This window comes from Pomacea canaliculata, linkage group LG4 (assembly GCF_003073045.1).
Source record: "Pomacea canaliculata isolate SZHN2017 linkage group LG4, ASM307304v1, whole genome shotgun sequence".
NCBI classification, from domain to species: Eukaryota; Metazoa; Mollusca; class Gastropoda; order Architaenioglossa; family Ampullariidae; genus Pomacea; species Pomacea canaliculata.
The window spans coordinates 32,685,416-32,710,816 of record NC_037593.1 but is presented as its reverse complement, the minus strand read 5'-3'; the positions used below and the strand labels follow the sequence as shown (position 1 = coordinate 32,710,816).

At 45.2% G+C, this 25,401-nt stretch overlaps 1 protein-coding gene across 1 annotated transcript; it reads left to right on the top strand.

Annotated features, from left to right (window-relative positions):
- The first annotated feature begins 4,997 nt into the window (after window positions 1-4,997).
- LOC112560985 (retinol dehydrogenase 12-like) lies at window positions 4,998-25,272 on the top strand. The gene is made up of 5 exons (XM_025233082.1): window positions 4,998-5,983; window positions 20,753-20,995; window positions 21,929-22,237; window positions 22,560-22,732; window positions 23,028-25,272. The coding sequence occupies exons 1-5, from the start codon at window positions 5,749-5,751 to the stop codon at window positions 23,274-23,276; spliced, it is 1,209 nt and encodes a 402-aa protein (XP_025088867.1). The 5' UTR covers window positions 4,998-5,748; the 3' UTR covers window positions 23,277-25,272.
- Window positions 25,273-25,401: the final 129 nt, after the last annotated feature.

Genomic DNA, 25,401 nt, shown 5'->3' with positions numbered 1-25,401 from the left:
ATGTCGCACACATACAGTCAAATAACTGAAACTAGGATCGAAAGGCAATATTTAGAATGAAGGGGCAATGGTGTGGTGTGGTCATAGTGACTCGACAGCCAGCGTGGATAGAACATTAATTGTGCGCGAAAGCACATTGTGACCCATTCCTACCTGGGAAAGGAGGGGCTGAACTATTGAGAACATGTGATCATTTTCAGTTAGAGCTGTACTCGCTTTATGTGAACATTGGACCACATCCCTCACGTAAATCGTGAATCGGCTGTGTTTTATTTCATACCAGGCTCTCTCTCCGCGCTCTGTGTGTGTGAGAGAGAGAGACATATTTTTGTTTTGACATTCATCCCTTGTAGCCCCACCCCACCACCCACTTGTGTGCTTTCTACACGACACGATGAGCAGTAAGGTTGTTTTCACACCTTGACGACACTGCAAGACCACCACAGCCCCGGCTAACACTCGCTGTAGTCAACACCTCCATCCTTCATCCAAGAAGACTTGTCTTCATGGAGAAAAGAGGCGGGTATAGGTTCGTTTCTCGTCGTGCAGCAGTTTTCTTGAGTGCTGCATACGGGGAGGGGTGTGAATGGGAGCTCCTGATGGCGTTGAGGTCGTCGCTCGACATTCTATCGTTTGATGCGGTCGTCGTCGTCGCTCGACATTCTATCGTTTGATGCGGTCGTCGGAGATGGAGGAGGGAACAAGTGTTAGCCCGAAGGTCTTTTCCATGGAAGTCATGTCTCATGTTGCTTGCTGGGCGACCCTCCAGGAAGAGGTCCCCTGCCACTGAAGGTTTGCCGGAGCTGCAAACTCAGAACTGTTCTATGCGGGACAGTGAACTTACTATGTCTGGGACTGGAGGGACCCCTCTCAGCCACATGCGATCACATGGTCGGTTCCTCCTGTTGTATGGAAACAGGTCAAAACCTCGGTTCTTGCCGCCATCAGTGACCATGCAACTGCTGAGGCTTGGGTTTCTTGTGTGGTTGACAGTTGGCTTTGTAGTCTTTGTGTTCATGGCATTGAGCTCGCCTTCACGCAGGAAAACGCGCTGTACGATTATTATTGTTATTAATTCACTTACACTGAAGTACACACAGAAGAGAGATACCCAGCCAATTAAAATTGTTCCTAACTAAAAACAGAATTCACAGCCCTTGTGTTATTGCATGACTATGAGACTAGTTATTGTAAGACGAATAAGTCATCTTACATGAAATTCTTCCTCGACTAAGGACATGTAACCTCCCGTTACAACCCTCCACCCTGAACGAGGCACAATGATGTCAGAGGTTAGCCTAGGTCAGCCTGACCTGCGACCTCGAGGCGCGATGATGACTGCACGCACTTTTATGTTCGTCTGCAGTTTTTGCCTCATCAGCAGCACAGATATCTTCCACACTGTCGCCTCTGTTTTCCCATCAGTGCCTGCTCACAACTCACACCACAAGAAACAAAGTTCCCGCGGCGCGTTTCTCTGATTCAAGACTCTGATAAGGATGACGAGGGTGATGCGAGCTCCGCGCACTGTAGTCGCTGGCGTAGGGTTACTTATCTCGATGACTTTCTATTGTCCTGCGGAGTCAGTTCTGTTTGTTTCACCCACCCACCCCGAGGGAAGCCTCCCATCAGGTGTTCACCCATTGAGTCTGTTTTTGCCACCGCCGAGCAACTGCTAGCAGGAGAACGGGATGCTTACTGAACAGCCACACAGTTGAGCATCCTGATAGAGAAGCATCTTCAGCATCAGCGGGACCTCCATCACAACTTGATCAATTAAAACAGATTCCGACACGAGGGGCTACGGTTTGTGATAATAAAATTAAACATCAAAAAGGATCTCGTTCACATCACTGAAACCCTGTCTAAGAGCTCGGTGAGCGCAGCGCTGCTGGACTTTCTCTCTCACAAGTCTGCATCGGAGCTTTTCAAATGTCATCACAGCGAAGGGTCAAAGCCACAGGACAACGATCATTTAATACTGATCATAATTTTCTTCCGCCATCACCTCTCCTCTCTATAGCTCTCTTCTTTCTCCACTGTCGTCAATGCCTCCTAGTTCCTGTCTCAACAGTCTGTGTCCCACTGGTATCCCGGGTGGCACACACTGTACGAGAGGGCGGTAATGGAGGAACCGGGCTGACCAGCTTGTCATCCGAGCGTCCCATCGGCAGCAGAATAATAATAATGATAATAATACAATAACATTTATATTTAGATGACTGCATTGCTTGTATACATGACACCCGTCTCCCGTGAAGGGGCAAACAGAGATGGCCAAACAGCCACCCGGAGGCTCACCTGATCTCACCTCTCGCCTGATAATTTAACGCATGCACTGGAAGTGCATTATCTTGTTTGTAGTGCTGGAACTGGTGGTGCTGGTGTTACTGCAACTGCTGATGGTGTGTGCAGAGATGAAACTGATGATGGTGAGCATCAGACTCTTACGCAGACGGGATGCGTCTTGGGTGATTAACAAACTTCTCTCTTCCGGCTTCTAATCAACACGTGCGAGCAGGCACGCGCTCTAATGCTGGTGTGGTTGAGAGGAGAGGCAACAAATCATCTGCGCAACATCATGTTGTGCGAAAGCTACAGAAACATGCCTAAAAAACAAATAAAGGCAGTAATAACAGCCAGACATGTTACAATTGCGGGGAAAACAGTCCTTGTGCAACAAAGAACTGATCCCTTCCCTTCCTTGCTCCTACACAGGGAGGGTGGCAGTAGAAGAGAAGAGACAAAGCAGAAGATAGAAGCAAATAAAGCGAACAACCAAAACGAGTATATAAAAAGTAAACAATAAATTCTCCTTAAAAAACTGAACCAGCTAGCTTCACATTTTTTTTTAAAGTTCACTTTGTCTTCTTTAACCGCCTCAACCAAATCGGTTACCGGTTATCTATCTAAAATACTTCTGAGCATGAACTGGTGAGCTGCCTCGTCTACATGGCAGAACTTTATGGGAAATACACTCACGACCTGCCAACAGACATAGTACACAGGCTGATGAGCACCAGAACAGATGCCCCATGGACACGAATGAATCTTATCTTGTCTCCACCCGGTGGCATGAGCTCGACAATGGTAGGTCATCGGTGGGATGACCCCGACGGTAAGGTCACCACCTGTCGAGCCCACCTGAATAGGTCGATGTGATTAGAACTGAACAATTTCCTGAACTTATTCTGTTCACTCATACAAGCTTTGTTGGGGTTGTATTCTGCAAGTCTATTTCTGTTTATCTTCCACGAAGTTTTTATTACATCTTGCTCAGTCTCGACCACCATCAGTTCTCTGTGCAAAGGTCCATTGCTGCGATGTATAGCCTGGATCGCTGGTTGTGAAGCAGGTTTACTGTTGTATTTCTCCTGTTGCTGAGCAGTGCTCACTGCGTTCTGTGCAGGCTCTTGTCTGGCTCGTGCTCTACTCTCTACTCTCTACTTCAGGTAGAGTTCTACACTGTAGTGTCTAATACAGTACGAGTTCTGCACACTGTGAGTCTAGTATACCTCGTGTTCTTCTCTGTAAAGTCTACTTCAGTATTTTACGATACAGAGTCCAGAATACCTTGTCCATAATACTCTTAGTTAATATTTTACAACAATGTGCTTCTGACTATTTTCGGGTAGAAGTGCACGAGCGTAGTCGACGAGTGTTAAGAAATATTTTAATGATTGACAACTATACCCAGTAGTTCACCCGTCCGCTCGTTCATCTGTCTTCTTTCGTTCCTTAGCTTAATGCCAAGAAAAAAAAAGAAGAAATGGATCACAAAGAGCAACACTTTCTTTCTGTGTGAATAGGAAGTTTCTGCATTTTATTAGGAACAAGCACTTATACAAGAACATCCTTGTCACATGCCATTCAAGGCATCTCACGTCGTCTGGACACAAAGACAGAAACCGGAAAGAAATGAAGTACTTGGATACGAGAGAGAGAGAAGGAAAGGCAAGAGATAAAGCTGAAAGGGAGAGGGCTGGAGACTACAGACGAAGAGTAATGGATGCCAGCTGTCGCTGAAAGTACTGCTTGATAATAAATCGCATCTGTCCACATCCACACTGTTAATGGCTGTCAGAGGTCTTTACAGATGACATCTGATGGCACAGTTTAACAATAATACATTTTATAGCCTAACACCATTCGTTGTTAAAAAACAAACAAAAGGAAGACCATCTCTCCGCCCATCTTTGTGCTTCACTGATGGTGGAACCGAGGCTCAGCCTCTCTCTCGCTGGCGATCAGCGTCTGTCCCCAGTACAGCGGCGACTGGATGCCCGGAGTTCCAATCTCGTCTCGGGCACGCTGTTCTTTCTCTGTATGTGGCATCTTTTAATAGTTGGGGGGGGGGGAGCGCTTTGCCGTGATGTAGCCGAAGTTGCTGGCTCGGGACACAACACCAAACTCCTCTCTCTCTCTCTTTTAGATATATATATCCCAAAGGAGGTCTATATAATGTTCACCTCCGTTAAACACATTCTACCGGTCAACAATGTTTGATACTTCAGACTAGCCATCTTGTCCAGTCATCTGTTTGATATTTCAAACTGACCGTCTTCATCCTGTCCCGCATGCCTCGTTCCGACAAGTCCTTACTTTGATGTCTGCTGTTTTGACAAGATTTCACTAAGAGAAACTGCAGAATGAAGAAAGCGAAACCCTGCACGTGTAAGAAAGAGTGAACCTGGATAAACGTGAAAATAAAAACTTTTTCCCGACACATGTACCTCGCTGAGACAAGCAAACGTCAGTCCTGACGACTAGACCCCAGTCTTGGGTTGTTGGAGCCCTCGACTCCAGAGCTCAACCATATACTCCACCCACCCCCGCATCCTTCTCTGCCACCCTCACACACACACACGCAGGAACACACACGCGCACACGCAGGAACACACACGCACGCTGGCACTCCCAACATGGCAACTGCCCTAGTCACGTGACTCGATACCGCTCACTCTCACTTACCTCTATGTTCAGACTGTATCAGCCCCCCAGAGCCCCAAATCGCAGGGGTTATCGCCGCTGGTACCTCCCTCGCCCTGTACAGTCCCCTACCCGGCCTCGCCCCCCTCACCTGAATTGCGCCCCGCCAGTCATCTACCTGGTGCATCCAAGGAGAAAGAAGACAACAGTGGGGCTCCACAAACAGCTCCTGGCACCCAGCAGCCACCACAAAGGTGAAAGAGGACACGACAGACGAGCAGTTCGTGGGATTTCGGATCTCTTTGAAACTTCTACTTTTCGACATTTTGCACAATTTCGCGGTGAAAGGAGGAGCGAAAGAGGAATACCGGTTGTGCGCAGTTGCATGTTGTTGGAACTTTAATTTTTTTCTCCACGGTATTCTGAAGTGACAATCACCTTAGGGCTGACAGGAAAGATTCGGTGGAACTGCAAACTGAGTTAGTAGTAAGTGTACCCGGTGCTTACAACAACTGAACTGAAGTTTTTTTTCAATAAAAACACTTAAAAGTTGCAAAAAAATCTGAATTGACCTGCTCTCGCCATATCGCTCCCAGATTCGTCTTTTTTTTTCAAACTCTTCCCTCGAAGACTACATTTCCGAGTTTGGAAGAGTAGAGTCGTCTGCAGCATACTTGCAGGTGATACCCAAGCTCTTCGGGTTTTCCCCACCCCTACGCCGCTACCCCAGAGGTCTGCGAACCCCTGCTACCCCACAGTCAGCTGACTTGACTTCCATCTTTTTCACTTCAGGACGCTGACATCGCCATCGCCATCGCCATGGTCGGCAAGATGAAAGGCGTGTCGGACATGAAGGAGCGCCTGAAGGTGGAGGAGTTAGAGGAGAACATCGAGGAGCTGAAGGGCGTGGCCCAGGACGTCTTCCCTGCCCTCGTCTTCACTGTCATCGTCTCCAGCGTCCTTCTCTTCATCTTTCTCCTCAGGTTGTACATCCGCTGGGGCGCGGAGTGTCCGAGCAAGAACCGAATGGACGGCAAGACTGTCATCGTCACGGGTCAGACTTGTTTTTTGTTTTTATTTTTTTCCTGTCATTTTCCTTGCCACGTAGCCGTTGATCTTTGCTTGTCTTGTCACTGTCATTGTGTTAACTGGTCACTGTCATTGTTAATGTTGTAATGTTGCTGTCACTAATGTTGACACTGTATTAGAATGCTGCTGTCTGTGTCATTGTCGCTGTCCTTTTTTTTTCACCATGGAAATGTTTTCCTACATCAACCGCTGCGGACTGTCAGTTGTTCTGTGAGCACAAGACTCCAACGATACTCTCCTACTATTCATGGTTTAGTCCCGTGGGTGACCTTCCCATTAGGGTCAAGATTTGCAGTCAGGTCGGGGGCAAGCAGCGAGCATCCACCTCCTTACAACCCTTTTTAACCCTCCAGACTTTCATCCCGGAAGCAGTTCTTCAGACCCCACTTCCCTCTTATTATGTCATCTTTAACATTCGTTCACCTTATTGCAACCGTCACGTGTTCTCTTCACTAAACCTGTCGTGGAACCAGTCTGCGGAATTTCCAGCGAACTTCAGCGACATTGCGATAAACCGTTTTCTTGGGACTCATTCAGAATTTCAAATTGTGGTCAGTTCCCTAACTCTTGCATGTCCATGAATTTATAATATGTGCGTGCGTGTGTACGTGTAGTCACATTTCTTGACCCACGTGTGATTATAGAACGAGATATCAAAAGTAACTATGGCATCATATAATGAGATATCAATAGTAACTGTCATAGAATTGAAACAAGCGAACGCCGTGTCCGTTGTCTTTCTTTTTTTCCATCCAGTCTTTCCTTTCTTCCTTTTTTTATTTTTGTCTTCTTGTCTGTCTGTCCGCCTTTCTGACTCTGTTGTATATTTCTATGTTTCTTTGCGCTAGATAAACATCTTCGTCATCCACGTTGGTCCCAGTTTATCTTTAGAATCACATCAACATTTCTTTCTTTTAATCCCGTAAACATCGCCTGCGTCATCACAACTGTTGCATCGTCGGTCCTCGGTCTCAAAGACCGTTTACTCCAGCGGCCATCAACTCTGTCCACAGTCAATCAACAACCAGTGCGTCGGTTGGCGGCGGGTTCTGTTTCCCTGCCTTGTAACCCGGGTGGCACCAACGACCAAGAATGGGTCCACTGACTGCCAGAGAACCAACTGACGTGTGCTGCTCCCATTTCCTGTTGTTTGCGAAAACAAGAAAAATCAGTTGCAGGATAATAAGCTCTTACAAACGTTTGCTTTGTGAGGAGCCACAAAGGTGAGCGGACTGCTGAAAATGTTGTAAAAGGTCGAGTGAGTTGTTTACTTTGCCTTCGGGATAACTTGGCAAAGACGACATTCGCAGTGAGGTAGTCTGCTGGATGGTGCTTCGCTACCAACTGCCATCTCCACCTGCCCACGGTGCCGACAGTACCCGCCGGTAGAGGGCACAGAAGTGCTTTCCACCCACAATTAGTTGGGTGGGGCGGCAGGGGGTGGGTGGTTCTGATTTCATGATATCTCCCATAACCCTTTGATCTCTTACAGGGGTATATTTGTGACCAACAATTCCAGACCAGTCTCCTATATTTCGTCTCCTTCTCACAGTTGGCTGATGCGCCATAGCCTGCGAGCTGTGACTCAGTCCTGGCGGCCATGTTTTTCTCTGGGCGGAGTCGCAGAGTTCGTGTGGAGGGAGCAGAACCAACGGGCCCCTAACTCAAGGCTGCTCTTGATGCTTTGTGATTACATCTCTGGTCGGCCAACACCCATCCCATAATTCCATGTTGTGAACGTAGCCTAGAAGTTGGGCCAGGAAAGGTGCAAGACGGACCTGCAAGTATGCGTGATACACATGTTTGTTTGTTTGTTTGTTTGTTTGTTTGTTTGTTTGTTTGTTTGTTTGTTTGTTTGTTTGGTTGGTTGGTTGGTTGGTTGGTTTGGGTTGGTTGGTGGGTTGGTTGGTTTTTTTAGTGACGATGGTGTGATGGTCTTACAAGTCGCCAGAATGAGGCTTCCTCTTATATCTACAACCTTTGATCTTCGGGGGTCTGTAAAATATTGCAAGAAGGAGAGAACCGATTGGGAATGAAGTTTAGAGGAGGAAAATCAAGACAGAGAATGAAAATGGAACTGCAGGGAGAAATGGAAAAGAAGAGGACAGGAAGAATAAATGGCGAAAAATTGAGAATAAAAGATAATGATAGTGAAGAGCAAAGATATAAAATGGACAAAGGAAAAGAAATGAAATGATGACGGAAAAGAAGACGATAAAGATGGAAGAACAAGGAATGCCTGGTGTTACAGACTCTATTCCTTGTTCTGTATTTCCGCGAGCTGTCGCCCAGCCAAGACTTGCAGGACATGACCTGCAGCAACATGAGGCAGGTGCCGTGGCAGTCGAAATTTCATTAAAGCTGAAATATGTTTGTGAGAAAAAAGTGGAACACTTGCTCCTTGTACACCTCACAGCTCTCTGGCACATACCTTCTCTCTATCTCCCAAGCTTCAGTTTCAGTCGGTAAACAGAATCTCTCACGTAAGAAAATTCTGGTTGCAGGATGAAGATAAAAAGGAGAGAAATTCCACGTGTAGTTACCAGGGATATAGATAACAACTTTCATCCTCTTGTAACATTATTCTAACTTTAACTATTGCATATTTTCATTGTAATACAATGAGCAATATTGGTTGAAGACAACAGAGAAGAGGCCTCGCAAATTGAATATAATATATATTGCAGCAATTAAATTCATTATAACCTATTTCAGCAAAACTTATCTCAATAAACACTTTCTTTATTAAATTAGCTGAAGCTCTTTCAAAGTGATCAAGTGTTTCTTTAAAAAAAATCAATGAAAAAGAAAAAAAAATGTTGACAGACGAAAAAAATTAAGAAAACATATTTATTTTCTTTCTTTAATGGATACACACTCAAAAAAACTTTTTAAAGTAGTTTGGCTCACTTCACACGAAATATAGAACTCTGTAGGGAAAGATACAGGGTTATCAAATTTCTTTTTTAAAGCATGAAAAGAGATGGAGTGAGTGAAAAACATTTTTACTCTTGAGAGATGTCCACGATAAAGACCGTGAAGACATGTCTCTGTCCTCTCTTGTCTGTAAGATACACAAGATCAAAGTTAAAAACAACTTGTTTGACTCCCTTCACTCGAAATGTCGAAGTCGTCAGTAAAAGACGATGCGAGGACATCACAGGATTTCTCCAAGAGAAACAAGCAGCGGCACTTCCACACACACACAGACAACATGGTAGCCCCTTCCACACACACACATACAAAGTACTCAAGCCCACACTTGCACATGTTCCACCCCTGGACTGTACAAAACCTTAGGAACAAGTACAGGTAGGAGCCTGAAGGGACAGCAGCACCACCATCACCATCACCATCACCATCATCACCATCACCATCACCATCACCAAAGCGGCACCACATGGAGAAACATATTTGGCGGATACTGCAGGCTATATCGGGGCCTGGGTGGCTGGCTGGGTGGCTGGTGCCGAGTGCGGCTGGCTTGTCGGGTGGTGCGGCTGCTGGCGAATTTGAAATGTCAGACGATGTCCCTGATGACGACTGCTGCACGTGCGAGTGAAGGGGTTGCAGGGACTAGCTGGAGATGTATAGGCAACTGAGGATAACTGGCACAAACCTTCAGTATTCCGAGTTACCCTGCCCTTAATTCCATCTTTCGTTGTGGAGCTCCTCAGCAATGATTTTTGAAGTTAATGTCGTTGGCTTTTTCTGTATTAGAGATTGGTTCACTGCGGCCACCATTTTTAGAGAGATGGTGGCTACACTTACACTCGCAAATGTTGAACAATCAGAAAAGCTTTATCTATGTGTAACAAGAATCAAAAAGTTACACTACCTTGTGCAAGTTAATTGAAACAAACCCAAAAAACAGCAAAAAATCAGTTTATTCCAGTTGTTTGTAATATTAATGCTTTCACTTCCATGATATGACTTGTTTGATTCTTCAGCAGCCATTTGGCATTGAATCCACCAATTCTGAGCAGTCCTGCTGGATGTTAGGGCCTCTGTAACACACTTTTATTAAGTCCTGAATCGTCTTATCTGTAGTAATTTCACTCCTGTCCACACAGGTGCTGCTTGCATATAGACTACAAGTCCTCAATGGTGTTGAGATTAGGAGAGTTTCCAAGCCACTGCACTACGTTTATTTGAAAAATATTCTCGAACATTTTCTTGACTTCTGGATCCGTCAGGGAATAAATAGCCTCTTCAGCTTTGGAGCAAGTCTTCTGGCGAGAAGCTCAATGTATTGCTTGGAGTTCATCATGCCATGGACTGGATGCAAGGAACCAAGGCCAGAATATCTAAAATATCCCAAAACATCTTTTGTGGGTGTTTCACATTGGTCGATGTGGGCATTCCACAGCTTTTCACCGGGTGACCTCCGAACGTGCTGACTACAACTAGTCCTCTGGAGTAGGTGCTTGGAATTCAAATGGAGTTTGCTACAGTTAATTTTAATTCCATGTGTACAGTCAGTGCCGGATTAACAACAGATGTTCTGCTTTTGCTTCTTGTGTTTGCTGTCAGTTTGGTTGGAAAGTAACAGAGGACCTCAATACTGTTCCTGTGTTAGCAAGGCAGTTCATGATTGATGATGAGTGGAGTTACTCGAGATTTTTTTTTCTTTCATGTTATGGGTGAGTTTTGTTCTGGGGAAACAGAGGGAAAGTGGATTTGTCAGGTTATGGGGTGTGAGGACGGGGGAGGTGTAGCTGCCGTTGCACAAACACTGTCAGGCTTCTTATAAATGTGTACTCGGGGGGATAAAGGAAATGCTCGGTCTCATGCAGGAAGCTGGTGAGCACAAAGGATGGAAGGCGTGAGTCTAATTATAGAGGATGTTGCTATTTGTACAGGTAGTCTGCTAAATGAGGACCATAACCAATGGGTTCCTGGGAAGGGTGCCAGACAAGCTGTCGATGAGAAAGTGACAGGTAGGAGGTGAGTCGCTGAGTTGTGGGTTGTTTCATGGGCTGTGAATGGCAGTCAGTCGACAGCTGCTTTCTTTGGGTGGAGGACAAGGGTACATTGGAAACATGGAAAATGGTTTAGCTTGCTGACTAGTCAGTTGACTGAACTAGACACGTAGGTTGAAAGACAGACCAAAGGGAGGAAATATCACGTAACACAGGACGTTGCAGGACGTGATGCAGTGGTTCAGTCAGCTGCCTCCCATCCTCACGGAGCTAACATGGCTCCCAAGTCATTTCCGGTAAGTCAAGGGCACACTGACTTCTTTGCCGTTGGAGGCATTTTATTGGGGCTGGAATGTCGACTGGCATTTCCTTTGCCAGATACCCCGGCTATGTACAGCAATTATGTGCTCATCAACTTTCTACCCCGCGGGAACTCTGGAGTATCTCGCCGCAACGAGACAGCTGGCTGATACCCGGCGCCACAGCGAGGCTGGGAGAGCACCGGCAGCATCCTGTCCCCGCCAGCAACACTGCAGCATCAGCAGCGGATAAACGGCGATTGTCGGCATGTTAGCAGCCCCGTGGTAATATTATCATCCCTTGAAGATGGACGACTGAAGGTCTGGAGGAGTGAAGGGTAGAGGGAAAGAATGAAGGGTGTATTAAATAAAAGAAAGACTCGTTTCACAACAGAGCCGTGTAGAATGGATGAAGAGTCTGAGCTGCGTGAAAAAAGTTGATGCGACTGAAATTGTCGGACATGAAAGACGAAAGAAAGATATGTTACAAAAAGATGGGCTATTCCTGGAGCACAAAACGCAGACGACCGTCAGTACTAGAAGACATTAGAGTCTCCACAGAGGCGCTGCATCCTGACCGACCTTGACCTCAGGTGCCTCCGCGGAGCACGTGCTGACACGTCGGCGCCTTTGTTCTCACGTCGGCACCTTTGTTCTCACTAGCTGCATGCGTGTATGACCGACCCTTCCAGGTGCGACTCTTGCCATTTTTAAAGCAGTTTATGCCCTCTTCTGCCCCCTGCCCCCTGCCCCAGCCTCGCGTTTGTAACATGATGCTGTGTCGCTTCTCGATTCGGAACAGCATACCACTCATATTTTCTCCAGCCATCGGTGACTGGTGGTATCTCAGCGTGAATGGATGTCTGTTAATTAACTCTGTGTGAGAGAGAGAGAAAAATGTGAGGGCGTGTGTGCGTGAGAGGATGCATGCATATCTCTGTGTGTATGTGAGAGAGAGAGAGAGAGGAAGTATGAAAGTGTGCGAGAGGACGAGAGAATGTGAGTGACAGTGTTAACTGTGTGAGTGTTTTGAGTGAGAGAAAAAGACTATGTGTGAATGATAGAGCGTGAGAGTTGGTTTAAGTTGGTATGTGTGTGAATGTCTATGTATGTGTGTGTATGTTTATGTATGTGTGTGTGTTTTGGAGCGCGCGCGGGTATGCGCACATGCGTGTTTGCGCACTTGCCAGTGACGGAGTATGATTTATTCGTTTGTTGCTGTGCTTTGCTTCTCTTCCTGTTCAAGAGACTCTGGGCCCGCGAGTATATGTAGTTGTGAGAACTTTTGCCAAGTACACCGACTTATGTCAGCTCCCCACCCCACCCACCCCACCCCTACCTCGTGAAAACATGAAACGGAGTCGGTTTGGATGTGTGTACCACGGTTAGGACAAACACATCACACGTAGGAACCTATTCTGCCTGATCTTATCATCTCGTGCTCCATGTGTTTACACGTGTAAACCTGGAAACAAAATAACATGATCATGCCTACATTACACTCCGTAATCTTTATTTTTACTGGGTGCGTGTGTCCGTGTCCTTGTCTGTGCTTCTGTGTGTGAGTGTGTGCGCCGGCCCCCATGCATTATGAGCACAGTTATACCAACATATCATCATCTGTAAACCAATGCCTACAGTTTCCACAGTAAACAGCTCAGTTCCCTGCCCGGCTGGAGTTTTATCACACAACTGCCGATGGTCTGAGATCGGGGACACAACCCTGGCGCTTTGCCGTCCGTCTATCGCGGTTCGTTATTCATCCCTGCAACCCTGTTTAGGAGATGAAGGGATGGAGCTGCCTCCTGGTGTCTGAGTCATGCCGGGTACACTGCTTGATAGTCCACCCTCACACCACATCACCACCCTCACACCACCACCATCACCATCACCACCACCACCACTGAGAAAAGACTAATATCTCACATAGCCGATCAGATCCTCCTTCTCTCTTCCTATCTTCATTCTTCATTTGAAATAATGTTTCTCGTTTACTGTTATCACATCATCAGGGAGAGGCTGCGTACATCCGTGATGCGAGCGGAACTGCTGTCAGTCCGATAGCTAGAGGAGAAAGGTGTGTTTTGACTGGTAATGGGAGAAAGTGTTTCTGTCGATAATTACCTGAAGTGTGAATAATTCCATTATTCTTTATGACAGTTGTGTGATTTTATACGTGACGATGTGATGTATGACTGGAGAAAATAAAGAAATTCACCTTTTCTGTCCACTGGCCCTTCTGGTGGGCAAAGATCCAAATATAATATATATGACAATCACAATCACAATGACAATCACCAACTTTATTTGTTCTAGTGGGCAATCAGAACATCTAGTCACAAAAGTAAAAATTGGAAATAAAAATATGAATTAAAGTTCGTGGCAAGTGGCAAGGCTAAAAGATGTCAATAGAGAAAAATATTAGCAAATGAAGGAAACAAAATGGGCAGGTGACAATTATATGTATTAAAAAAAACCAAACATAACATCAAGGGTATAATTATCATAATGTATTAACCAACGTGTATGTCCAGCTGTATGGTCGTGAAGAACAGTCTGGTGCCGAGTGGTGTTCAGTGAAAGCGTCTGTTCTCGTGCATACCTGCGAAAAGAAGCTTCCAGGAAAGATGATTACAAAATCCGTTATTCCTACCTGAAGTTCTACCGTCTATGCTACAGTGGTATTTCTTACCTGCCAAGCACTCTAAACAACACGACAGTGTGTTTACCGCCCAGGCCACAAGCAGATGACGCACAAACGACGGCGGAATGGTGGAGCGAAGAAGACTGATGATTTAGAGAGACGATCGAGTTATTTTGGGAAGACAGCGAGCTGAGGTCGGAAACCATAAGTCGCGTGCGAGGTCATTTGGAGGAAGGAGAGCCAACATGTGGTCTCCAGTCACGTGACCTGCCGGGTCGTGTCATTCCATTCACATTATTATATCCACGGTCACGTGGCCTCTGGAGCAGGAGCGCGACATACATGGCGCTAAGACTTACCCGGGGAGGGGAGCGGATGTTTGGGACCTGACCATCAACCTTCGTATTTCTCTCCCGCACATGAAAGCTCAGAGGGGGAAGTGGTCCTGCCGACATACTTGTGTAGAAGGAAGGAGCCAGGAACAATCCACCCGCTCCAGTCCTTAGCTGAGCGTTTGGTCCATCTTCTTTCTCCTCCACCTCTCAGACTGTCATTCCCCAATCATTGTCAGGAATCAGGTAGCCATTGAACACACGAAATAACCAGTGAAGTAACGCTGTACCTTGCGAGTATCGAACCGGCAGGACTTGAATTCCTGACTGCATCGCTGTATGAGAATAGCGAGTAACTTTGTCGTCGGTCTTGTTTTCATGTCACATCACAGGAGCAAACTCTGATATCACAGACGAATGTTGGATGGCATCACCAAAGAACATCCCAAGAACGCATTTAATTTACAAACATCACAGGCTGTTTATTTTTCAGACAAGACTTACTGCCAATACCAAACTTTCAAAAAAAGCGCTGGATGGCTCCCACAAGATGTAAACAAGAAAAAGGGAGTGTCTGGTAGTGAGGCCCGAACCCCGTCAACACCTTCTGGTCTGGACTACTGTATGTATATGTATACATGTATGTAGATTGCTTGCAAAGATCGACAGGGAGGAGAAGGATGCCATCGCTTGAACTCTTGAAACTGGAATGAAACTTGAAGTATAGTGTAAGTCTAAGAGAATGAACAAGAAACATTGCAAGACAAGTGCAAGCTAGATTTCTACTAAGTACAGTAAACCTCACCATCATTATTATCATTGTCATCATCAGTTCCTTAGCTTGGATTGGTATTTGAAAATATTATAGTATAAGGCACATAGGATCCTTCTGGCTTTTTTTCTCTTTCTTTCTTTCCTGTTGCTAGTCTCCAGTAAGAATCGAAAATGAATGCACATTGTAACCACAATGGTGTAATGACAAATCTTTCTCCAGGATGAAGATAGAATGAGCAAAGGTTACACTTTCTAGACCTACCCTAAAAAGTGCAAATATGCCGACGAACTAAATTCTCTCAAAGCAAAAGGTACAAAGGGTTAAAATGTTATCTCTACCAATTTCTAAAGGAAGTTTGTAAACGTACAAAGGGAGAAGCTACATATGGTGATGACAGTCTTATTTAAAAGGGGTTAATAACGGGTTAAATTTGCTTAAAGTGGATGGGAAGCCTCTGTAAACAATCAAGTGTTTTGAAGTCCAGGGAAAGTATTAGTTTGATATGGGGTGGCGAGAGATGTTCTTCGCATTGTGGATGTTTCAGTGAGGGCTCTGTTGTCTGTGCCAACCGTCAAGTTACAATATGTATTTATATATATAGCCGCTGAGTTGCTTTGCTGAAAAGCCGAATATTTTAAAAGGAAGTTAACTCACTCCTCGTTTCTATGACGAGTCTGGTCTTGACCGTGACCCTGCTAATCACCCAGTCTGTGCCGTGTGTGCCACACCTGGCAGGTGCAGGTGCAAAAACCATCTTCCCCCCCCCCCTTGCGCAGAATCCGACTGACAGACTGTTCTCCCTCCCTCAGGAACTTTGACCTTCGACTTCTTAAACTCCTTTTTCACGTATCTACACTCAAAAAGCGCACGTGAGCACGCGCACACACACGCACAAGCATCTCATTTTCTTTGCCAAAGAGTCCTTGTTGTCTGTTGTGGCATTGCAAGGATTGAAGCTCTTCCATCCGGCAGAATGTGCATACCAGGGTACTTGTTTCTCTGCTATTTACAGTCGGGTACTTTGAGGAGAAGCAAATGGCGACAATAGTGCTATTACCACAGTACAATTACCACAGTACAATTACCACAGTGCAATTACCACAGTATAATTACCACAGTACAATTACCACAGTACAATTACCACAGTACCAGGATCACGGTGCCACAGAACCAAGTTGAGTAAGCATAGCATGTAGGTGTACAAAGCAAGGATAGTGTAGTCTCTCTCTCTCTGCTTTTTCTTCATTTTGTGCGCGCGCGCACACACACAGTTGCACAGCCTGACATTAAAGGGGAAGAGATCGGAAAAGGACAAAGTGCAAGAGAGAGTAAAAGACAGAGAAGGGGAGAGAAGGGCGAAAGAGAAACGACAAATAGAAAGAGAGACCGAACACCGAAAGAAAGGAAGGAGAAAGTGAATATCTATCTCTGCACACCTCTCTCTCTCCGCAAGAAAAGTATCCACATTTTACTATCCAGAGGTTCACCTCGGAGGTAATTCCAAAGGCTCCACATAAAACCCCGAGTTATCTAACCCTCCTCGTGGTCTCCTAGACGTTCTGGCGCCAGGCGCAACCTCGGGCACCCCTGAGGGTCAAGGCCAAGGCTGGTTTCTGAGCATCTGTCCTCCCGCCTCCTCAGCTTCTCGTCCTCCACTCCCACCCTCCCCCCTTCGGAGATTTCTTTGGACCAGACGCAGGCTCGTTAGTTGAGGGTCTTTTTGGGTTTTTCTTTTTTTCACGCACGAGTTGCAGGAATGGATAGCTCGTGAATGCTCTCTTTTTCACTGAGGGTTACGGAAGACGATCCGTGACATATTTCCGAGGCGTGAGCTGTGATCAGGCAGCTGATTAAATAGCGTTACCTCCCTTACGACATTCACCCAACCCGCCCTCCTTCTTTCTCTCTCACACACACACACAAGTATCCGCGAGACCTCTAGTCTCAACTCTGTGTCGCAAGCTACAAGATGCCAGAAGAGTAGACTGCTGCTACCAGTCTCCTCTACCCTCCCCCCCCCCAGCTAAATCCTCCCTGCTCAGCTTCATTAAGCTTGTTAGAAAGTGGAGCAGGTTAGAAGCTGAGTGGTGTTTGCATCCAGCTGTATGTTGTTTACATGGACAGGCTCCAAGTGATGACATTATGATGCTATAATTACACAATCACATCAGCAGGCTATAATTACACAATCACATCAGGAGGCTATAATTACACAATCACATCAGCAGGCTATAATTACACAATCACATTATGATGCTATAATTACACAATCACATCAGCAGGCTATAATTACACAATCACATTATGATGCTATAATTACACAATCACATCAGCAGGCTATAATTACACAATCACATTATGATGCTATAATTACACGATCACATCAGGAGGCTATCATTACACAATCACATCAGGAGGCTATAATTACACAATCACATCAGGAGGCTATCATTACACAATCACATCAGGAGGCTATAATTACACAATCACATCAGCAGGCTATAATTACACAATCACATTATGATGCTATAATTACACGATCACATCAGGAGGCTATAATTACACAATCACATCAGCAGGCTATAATTACACAATCACATTATGATGCTATAATTACACAATCACATTATGATGCTATAATTACACAATCTCCTCAGGAGGCTATAATTACACAATCATGCTCTGCTCTTGGTGCTGGTCTGGTGCATTTCTCTGTCGAAGTGATGGGAAGTCATCCTCCAACGATGACCAGACTCTCGTGTGCGTGCGTGCGTGCTCCCTACGTTGGGAATCCTTGCTTCCACACCTTGTCAGCTGCTTCGCATCTGTCCACGTGGCATTTCTGGCTGCAGGCATCCCTCAGACCTTAAGGTGCTTGACGCATCTACATTTCTGGCCCAACATAGGGACTCTTAACTTGTCAGTGGAAGGAAGGGCAAAGGTTAGGTGGAGGAAGGAAAAATCGACTGTAGGGTGAACATTAGGGTTGCGTTTGGAGTGCACTCATCCTTTTTACAAAAACCCTTACACTGTACAGGGCTACCCCTTACTCCGCTCTTTAATCTTCCCATTCCTTTTAAAAAGTCGCTTTACATCAATAGTTGCTTCCGAGAATAAAAACCCTCGCTCAGCTGTTGACTCAAAAGATAAAATTTCGTTAAGAAAAAAATTCGTTGTCGTAATTAAGTCCCTTGACCTCTTTGTTGCCTGTCACGTGTGTTAGAGTAATTCAACTCACTAACGCGCATGAGTGACAAATTAATTCTCCACTTGATGACTCGAGGATGTCACAAGTCGGTCAGACAACTGATCTCTTAACTGTCCTTCATTTTCTGACCGTTCAGCGAATGGGGCTGAAGCGTCCTTGACCCATCTTCAACCCTGAACCCTTTCATTTCGATCACGGTGAAGGTCATTTTTCAGGAGGTGCGCCCCGCAGCCAGAAAGTTTTTTTCTGGAACCAGCAGCTGCCAGCTCCACTGCTGGAAAATGGCAACAAAGTCAGGGGAGGGGATGATTGATGACATGCCTCTGTCAAGGACTGTTATCTCTCCCTCACACACACACATACGAGCTCTCTCTTCTTTTTTGAAGCATGCACACCCGTATACACGCGCTTCCACTCTCGCGATTGATGTAGTGATATATATATATCGATATATAAGAAAACATTTCGTTCACTGGCTTGAGTGACAGTGGTAATGGTGAGGTTTGTCTTCCCATCAGCATAGTGCGAACCGGAAGTGCCTGGGCTCAGAGTTAGTGTTGTAGGGTCGGGGTACACACTTAATTAATACACTTTTCACGATCTACACTCATATTAGGGTAAAGGTCACATGCATGCATAAGTGTCCAGAATTGTCCACGTAGGTGACGGGCAGCCAGCGACAAGCAGACTTGTCTGTCCCATCATGCCCTCGTCTGTGTCCTGTCTACCCTGTCATGGACGTTATTTGCCTGTCCCTCAAAAATTAGATTATTAATATTCACTTGATATACATTTATGTTGTTGTGAAGAAAGCTGATAGATTTATTGAAACCCGAGTTTACCTTGACTGGCCGGGTCAAATGGCCGAACGTTGCCTGCCCCTGTGACCGCCCTAACTGTGCTTCTCGTGTTTTGGCTTTTTTCTCCGTTGTCAACGCCTCTACAATTTTAATATAATATATAATGCAAAATCACCTGTAGGTGTAAACACTAATCTTCAAATGAACTAGATTTTCATGTCATACAAATGCAAGTTAATTTTTTCTATATTTTAGCTAACAGATTTTTTTCCTTTTTCGTTATCATACAAAAACTTGAGATATGCAGAACCAGCAAAAAGCCTGTCAATCCAGGTGTACTGGGCCAAAAGTAATGTTGTTTTGTACAGTGAGCTAAAAGACCTGTTGATGTGTTTGTTAATCTAAGGTATTATGTACACTGAGATAAAAGGCCTGCAGCCAAGTCCAAAAGCAATTCTGTTTTTGCTTGTGTACCACTGTACAAGACGAGCTGCCAGAGAAATGTGGAGAACGCTTGTGTTGTATGATGACTGCTGCACCTGGTGTGCATGCCACTTACCTGCGCTGTGTGATCTCCATGCCTCTGTGCCTTCATGCACGGTATGCACCAGGTCTGTGATCTTACCTGCAATATGTGATCTTCATGCCACCTACCTGCACCAGGTCTGGGACCTGAACTCACCACTTGGCTGCACCAGACGATTTCAGAGGATTCTAGATACAGAAGACTGATATTGATGTCTGTGTAGTCGTAAAGTGAAAGTATTTATGTGGGGTGTCTGTGCACCTGTCTACAGTCAGTAAAAATCACGCACACCTGGCTTGACAAGGTGCAGAGGATACGTGATGGAGTAGGGTGTGGAGGTCGCTAATTCTCATGCACAAGGGAGACGACTACAAGGAGTGACGCTAGTTAAGGGAGATAACTATGCAGCTACATGAGGCAGCACTGATGACGAAGCATTGGTATATGAGGGGAGGTAACCGTAAACGAGAGAGGTAACTAGTCGGGAGAGAGAGACATTCCGACATTAAAGAGCTGACAATTAAGCTCGGGGTAATTGCGAGGCTAAGCACGTACACACAACTAACATTGCATAGCTGAGCAGGCACGCATGAATTCGGGGTACATGAATGAGCGAGTGAGTGAGCAGCCACGCATAGCTCCAGGAGATGAATGGACACCCGAGCTCGAGACACGCATACCACGCGGAACTACCTCCGGGACTGAAGAGTGCTGCTGGGAGAGGCATGCGCAGTTTAAGACAGGAAGCAGTTGGGAGAGACATCAGTAGATGAGGAAACATCTGGAAAGTTCAGGACACAGCTGGAAGATGCCTCAGCGGATTAACACAAATTTGGGGGGCATAGTTCAAGGTATTAGTTAGCATCCCGTTGGGAGATTCACAAAGAAACCGATGAAAGAAACAAGCATGAAAACACATTTAGGGGATTCACACATACTTCAGGAAACATCCAGAAGCCGCTTGAATTAGGAAGCAGGAATAACAACTGCCCAGGTCAAGACGGAAAATATCGCTAAAGACGACAGGTTATAAGAGGAATACTTACAGTATCAAATACTTACTTATAATCCATATCAACTTTCTTTCTTTGAAGCGCACATCTTTCATTACTCCTGTCGTCTTTCTAACAATCTCTATTAACGGTTGCAAACTAGTCATCAATGCTGCTGCTGATAATGATGATGATTGATGGATGATAATTGATGATGATGACCGTATGTCTTTCAGGCGCCAACACAGGTCTGGGGAAGGCCACAGCCGTGGAGCTGGCCAAAAGAGGAGCTCGCGTCTACCTAGCGTGCCGGGACAAGGTCAAAGGTGAAGCCGTGGCGCGCGGGATCCGGAAGAAGACCGGCAATCAGAACGTCTTCGCCGCCCGCCTGGACCTGGCCAGCCTGCGCTCCATCAAGGAGTTCGCTGACGACTTCATCCAGAACGAGGCCAAACTGCACGTGCTCATCAACAATGCAGGTGGGCATGGCGGCCGCTTGAAACGTGTTAAACTGCATGTTGACAGCTGTTGAGGCGATGAGTTTTGGTGGATAATATCCATAAATATTCTACCGAACAATATGAAAAGTAAAAGTAAACAAAGGTAAAGAACCACATAATCTAGTGGTCGTAGGGCCTATGTAAGTGGCTCACGGTGTCCACGGCAGGTCATGCACACCCTCATTTCTCATTCCGTCACCTTTGACCCTGACTAATGCAGCAGGTGCTGCTCCACTTCTGGGCAGGGGGGGATTTTTTCAGGGTGTGTTTATTCTGCTGTGTACTCAATCATTTTGTGTCTAGGTAAAACATACTATCTGTGTAAAATAAATATTTCCTACGTACATAGGCCTGACTGAGCGAGTGGTTGCTTGCTTGCTTTTTAGTGGTCATCCAGTTGGCTTCTACCTCTGGAAAGTCTAAAAATAATCTTAAAGATTTCCTCTTTCTTTTTGTCCCTGAGGAAACCGTTTGTCAATAATAACTGGGCAATGCATGTTATTGTTTACCTGTGAGTCCACCCAGCGATGCTACTTTTAATATGCTACTGTTCCTGTGTATACTTGCTGATGTACATCTGCTGAAGATGTTGGCAGCGAAAGGTCTTTCCTGTTCCTTTTATCTCCCCTGGAGTGATGCCACACATACAGAGATGTCCTCTCCTGCTTTCTCAACTTTGAAGTCTCTGGATGTTGTCAGATAATAAAAATTGTCGGCGAATCGCTGAGCAGCATAGCGAGAGAGAGAGTGGAAGAGGTACAAATCCATGTTTTTAAACTCCCTCACTTGGCTTCTCGTTCAAGACAAGCAAACCACACTGGAAAGTTGATGGCTGCTGTTGTTGCAGAGATGTCATCACTTACAACTTAGCGATGTAGGTCCGTTAGTGAGTTCCTCATCGTCTGTCTGCAGCTTACCTGGGGCCCAAGGCGGCCACCGACGACGGGTTCGAGCGGAGTTTAGGCGTCAACCACCTGGGCCACGCCTACCTGACGCTGCTGCTGATGGACAAGCTGAAGAAGTGCGCCCCCAGCCGCGTCATCAACGTCGTGTCCGACTCCTACGTGCGCGCCAAGATCGACTTCGATGACCTGCCCCTGGCGCGAGGTTACGACCCCTACAGCGCCTACGCCCGCAGCAAGCTGGCCCAGACGGTCTTCAACCTGGAGTGCCACCGCCACTTCTTCTCCGGCTGTGTCTGGAACTTTGCTGTCCACCCCGGCACGTTCTTTTATTTATTTAATTTATTTATTTATTTATTTATTTTGTGCGGTTCCCCCCCGCCTCCACCAAAGTGTCTTTTCTTTCTTTCATCGAATAACAACAACTAAAACAGATCTGTTAAAGCATGAATATTGGTGAGGAGGACAGACAGACAGACAGACAGACAGACACTGTATCTCTGCTGCAAAGCAATAAATTACAAAAGAGTGGAAAGAACAAACTAAACAAACGAAAGACAAAGAAATTGCTATCGTAGATGGGAAGAACGACTAAGACGGACAGGACGATGTTGTCTTATGAAGACCGGGTGTTTGTGCAGGCGCGTGCTGTACAGACCTGCTGCGCAACTACCCCGGCATGTACGGCAACCTGCTGCGCGTGGCGGCGCGCGTGCTCTTCAAGTCGCCGGAGGAGGGCTGCCAGACCATCGTGTACTGCGCCGTGGCCGACGGCCTGCGCGACTTCTCTGGCAAGCTCTTCGCCAACTGCAAGGTCGGAACCGATCCACTCACATTCCAGTTCTCTAGTCCCTATCGCAGAGTCACTTGTGTCCATCCACCCACCACGACAAACATCTTTTGCATTTCTTTTAAACCGTCTTGATGTAAGTACGATGAATATTCACATTTTTTGTTCACCACAATCAACAGGACCAGCACTACCTCATCGGATGCTCAGTATTCCCCAGACACATTCCGGCAACATCAGTTTTGTTATGTTAGCTCTTTCTTCATAGGAACAGTGGTGGTCTCAGCTTGTCATCGCATTTTTTTTTCTGTTTGTCTAGGTTGTGAAGCTCAATGAGGTGGCGAGAGACAAACAGCTAGGCAAGCGTCTGTGGAACACCACCCTGCACCTCTGTGGACTAGAGAACGAGTTCTTCACCTACCCCGACGACGAGGAAGCTGCGCAGCCCACAGAAAACGGGTCACAGGTCATCAGCACGGAGAGCCCCATCACTGCGGAGTCTGACCCTGGGGTCACCGGCCCGGAGAAACGCACTGCGGCACAGGCGCCCACCCCTACTTCTAGTTAGAGGTGTCGCTCGTTCCTACACCCACCCGCATATCAGCCAACTCGTCAACAACGAGTTGGTCGCCACGATTTTGTGCCTATTTCGTAAATAATCGGAAATAGTCGATCCACTTCGATTTCCGTCGAGTAGCTATATCTTCTTCTTCTAGAATGGTAAATCAGCAAGTATTCCAAACGCTTCGTGGGATAATGTATATGCAATGTACAGAAAAGCACATTCACCTAGGGATATGCGCGAACACACACGTTTGATCGACAGTTATCTATTCATATCAATCATATCTTCCAAAGAAATTATTTATATACAACAAAACAGTTGAAGTTTATCGCTACTAAACTTACTTAAAGAAAGTTTTATTTAAAAAATAAATAAATAAATGTAGATGATGGTTGACATGAAATTTCCACTTAGTACATTGAAAAGTGTTTGCTTAGTTCAAACGGAATTAATTGTTTAAAACGATTAACTTCTTTGAAAAAAAAACAACCCCAAGCTATATGATTATAATTTAGGGTTTCTGAGTTTAAATTTTATTGAAATACTATAGCTTTACTCAAGACATTTTATTTGATAGCAAAAATAAGAAATGAGTATGGTCTGAAAAGCCTTTTGTCGAATATCAACAATTCCCAATATCCTGTGACCCAGGACAAATTATTTGAATATATGCAATTTGTATATACGGATTAGTACAGTCTATTTTTATGAACGATGTAGTTCCCCGCCCCCTTTTTTTTAAGAGACCAGCTACTGTATTAAAAAAGAAACAGTGCAATATTCTGATTATATTGTGATTAGCCACACAGTGATGCTATTAACTGCTCTTGCTTATAGTTTTTGTGAGCTCATGTAACCTCTTCTAGGTTTCCTCACATTTTCCCCCTTCCTGTGAGCTACTTTCCGTTGCTGTCTGTGTCAACATGAAATGAGCAATTTCTTCAGTGAACTGATGTCATTATATATTTTAAAAGACTCCAATCTCCGTTTACATCCAAGTTGGGGAGTGCCAGGTGACAGAAATATACTCGATTTGTATGAAACACCAGGCCATTGAAATAACTCTAAATACTCGAGTTAAGGAGGTCGAAACAATCTAAACTGTAGCTGCAGACTGACAAAAATTATTTCACGTGGCAATTTGATCATGGCTCTACAATTTTTATGACAAAGCACAACTTGCAGTCCTATTTCAAGGGTCGGCTGACAAATCCTGAAGTAGAAACATATTTCTAGGGGTATTTTTAATGTCCGAATCATTTGATACCAAAACTATTCTGCAACCACTGGGCAGTATCCTAATTACAATAGAAACTGTGTCTTGAGGTGTACAAGAGATGTCTCTAGCACGGAACAGTGGCAAATGTTGCTGTGCCAGGTGTATAATTATGAGGAAGATTATTTATTGTTATTGTTGGAATCTTTTTAGTCAAGTGTATGTCCTTCATGGATGATTATTGTCTTAGGTTGGAATTTTACTTGCATGAAAATAAAGGCATTACACCACAACCAGCAGTCAAATATCACCTGAGATGTAGAACACGTGAAAACCACCGGGCAGATTATAATTATCCATAAGCGCACGCAGCTTTGAGTTGTGAAATCACATTGCATGACAGTTAAAAAACTGCTTTAGGTTCAGGTTTCAGTGTGTTGTCTCTTCACTACTATATGGTTGACGCGGGAAATCCAAATCAATCATGATTTGAATCAATTTATTTTTCAACTGTCTATTAGAGATGTAAGCTTTTAGCACTAGACTGGCAAGATTGCGATGCTGATGTTTGTTCATGTGTGTGCTTGATGTGAAATATTTATTTGTACAAGTCTGATCCAGCATTAGATGAGTATTGATAAAGCTACAAAGTGGAAGGTTGCTTAAGCTTTGTTTTGCTGTCAAATCTTTATTTCTAAAGTAGACGGATTTATAAATGCCAGATAGATCAATATTTGTTCAGTGTTGTTTCATTTGGAAATAAAGCTGTACACAACTACCGAATATCGAAATTGGACCTTTACATTTTTGAAATAAATCCATAACAAAACCTAGTTCCATAACGAACAGTATCAGCAGTTGCTGGCAAAACACTTGTATAGCACACAAGTTTCAGCTGCATAACATTGGTGG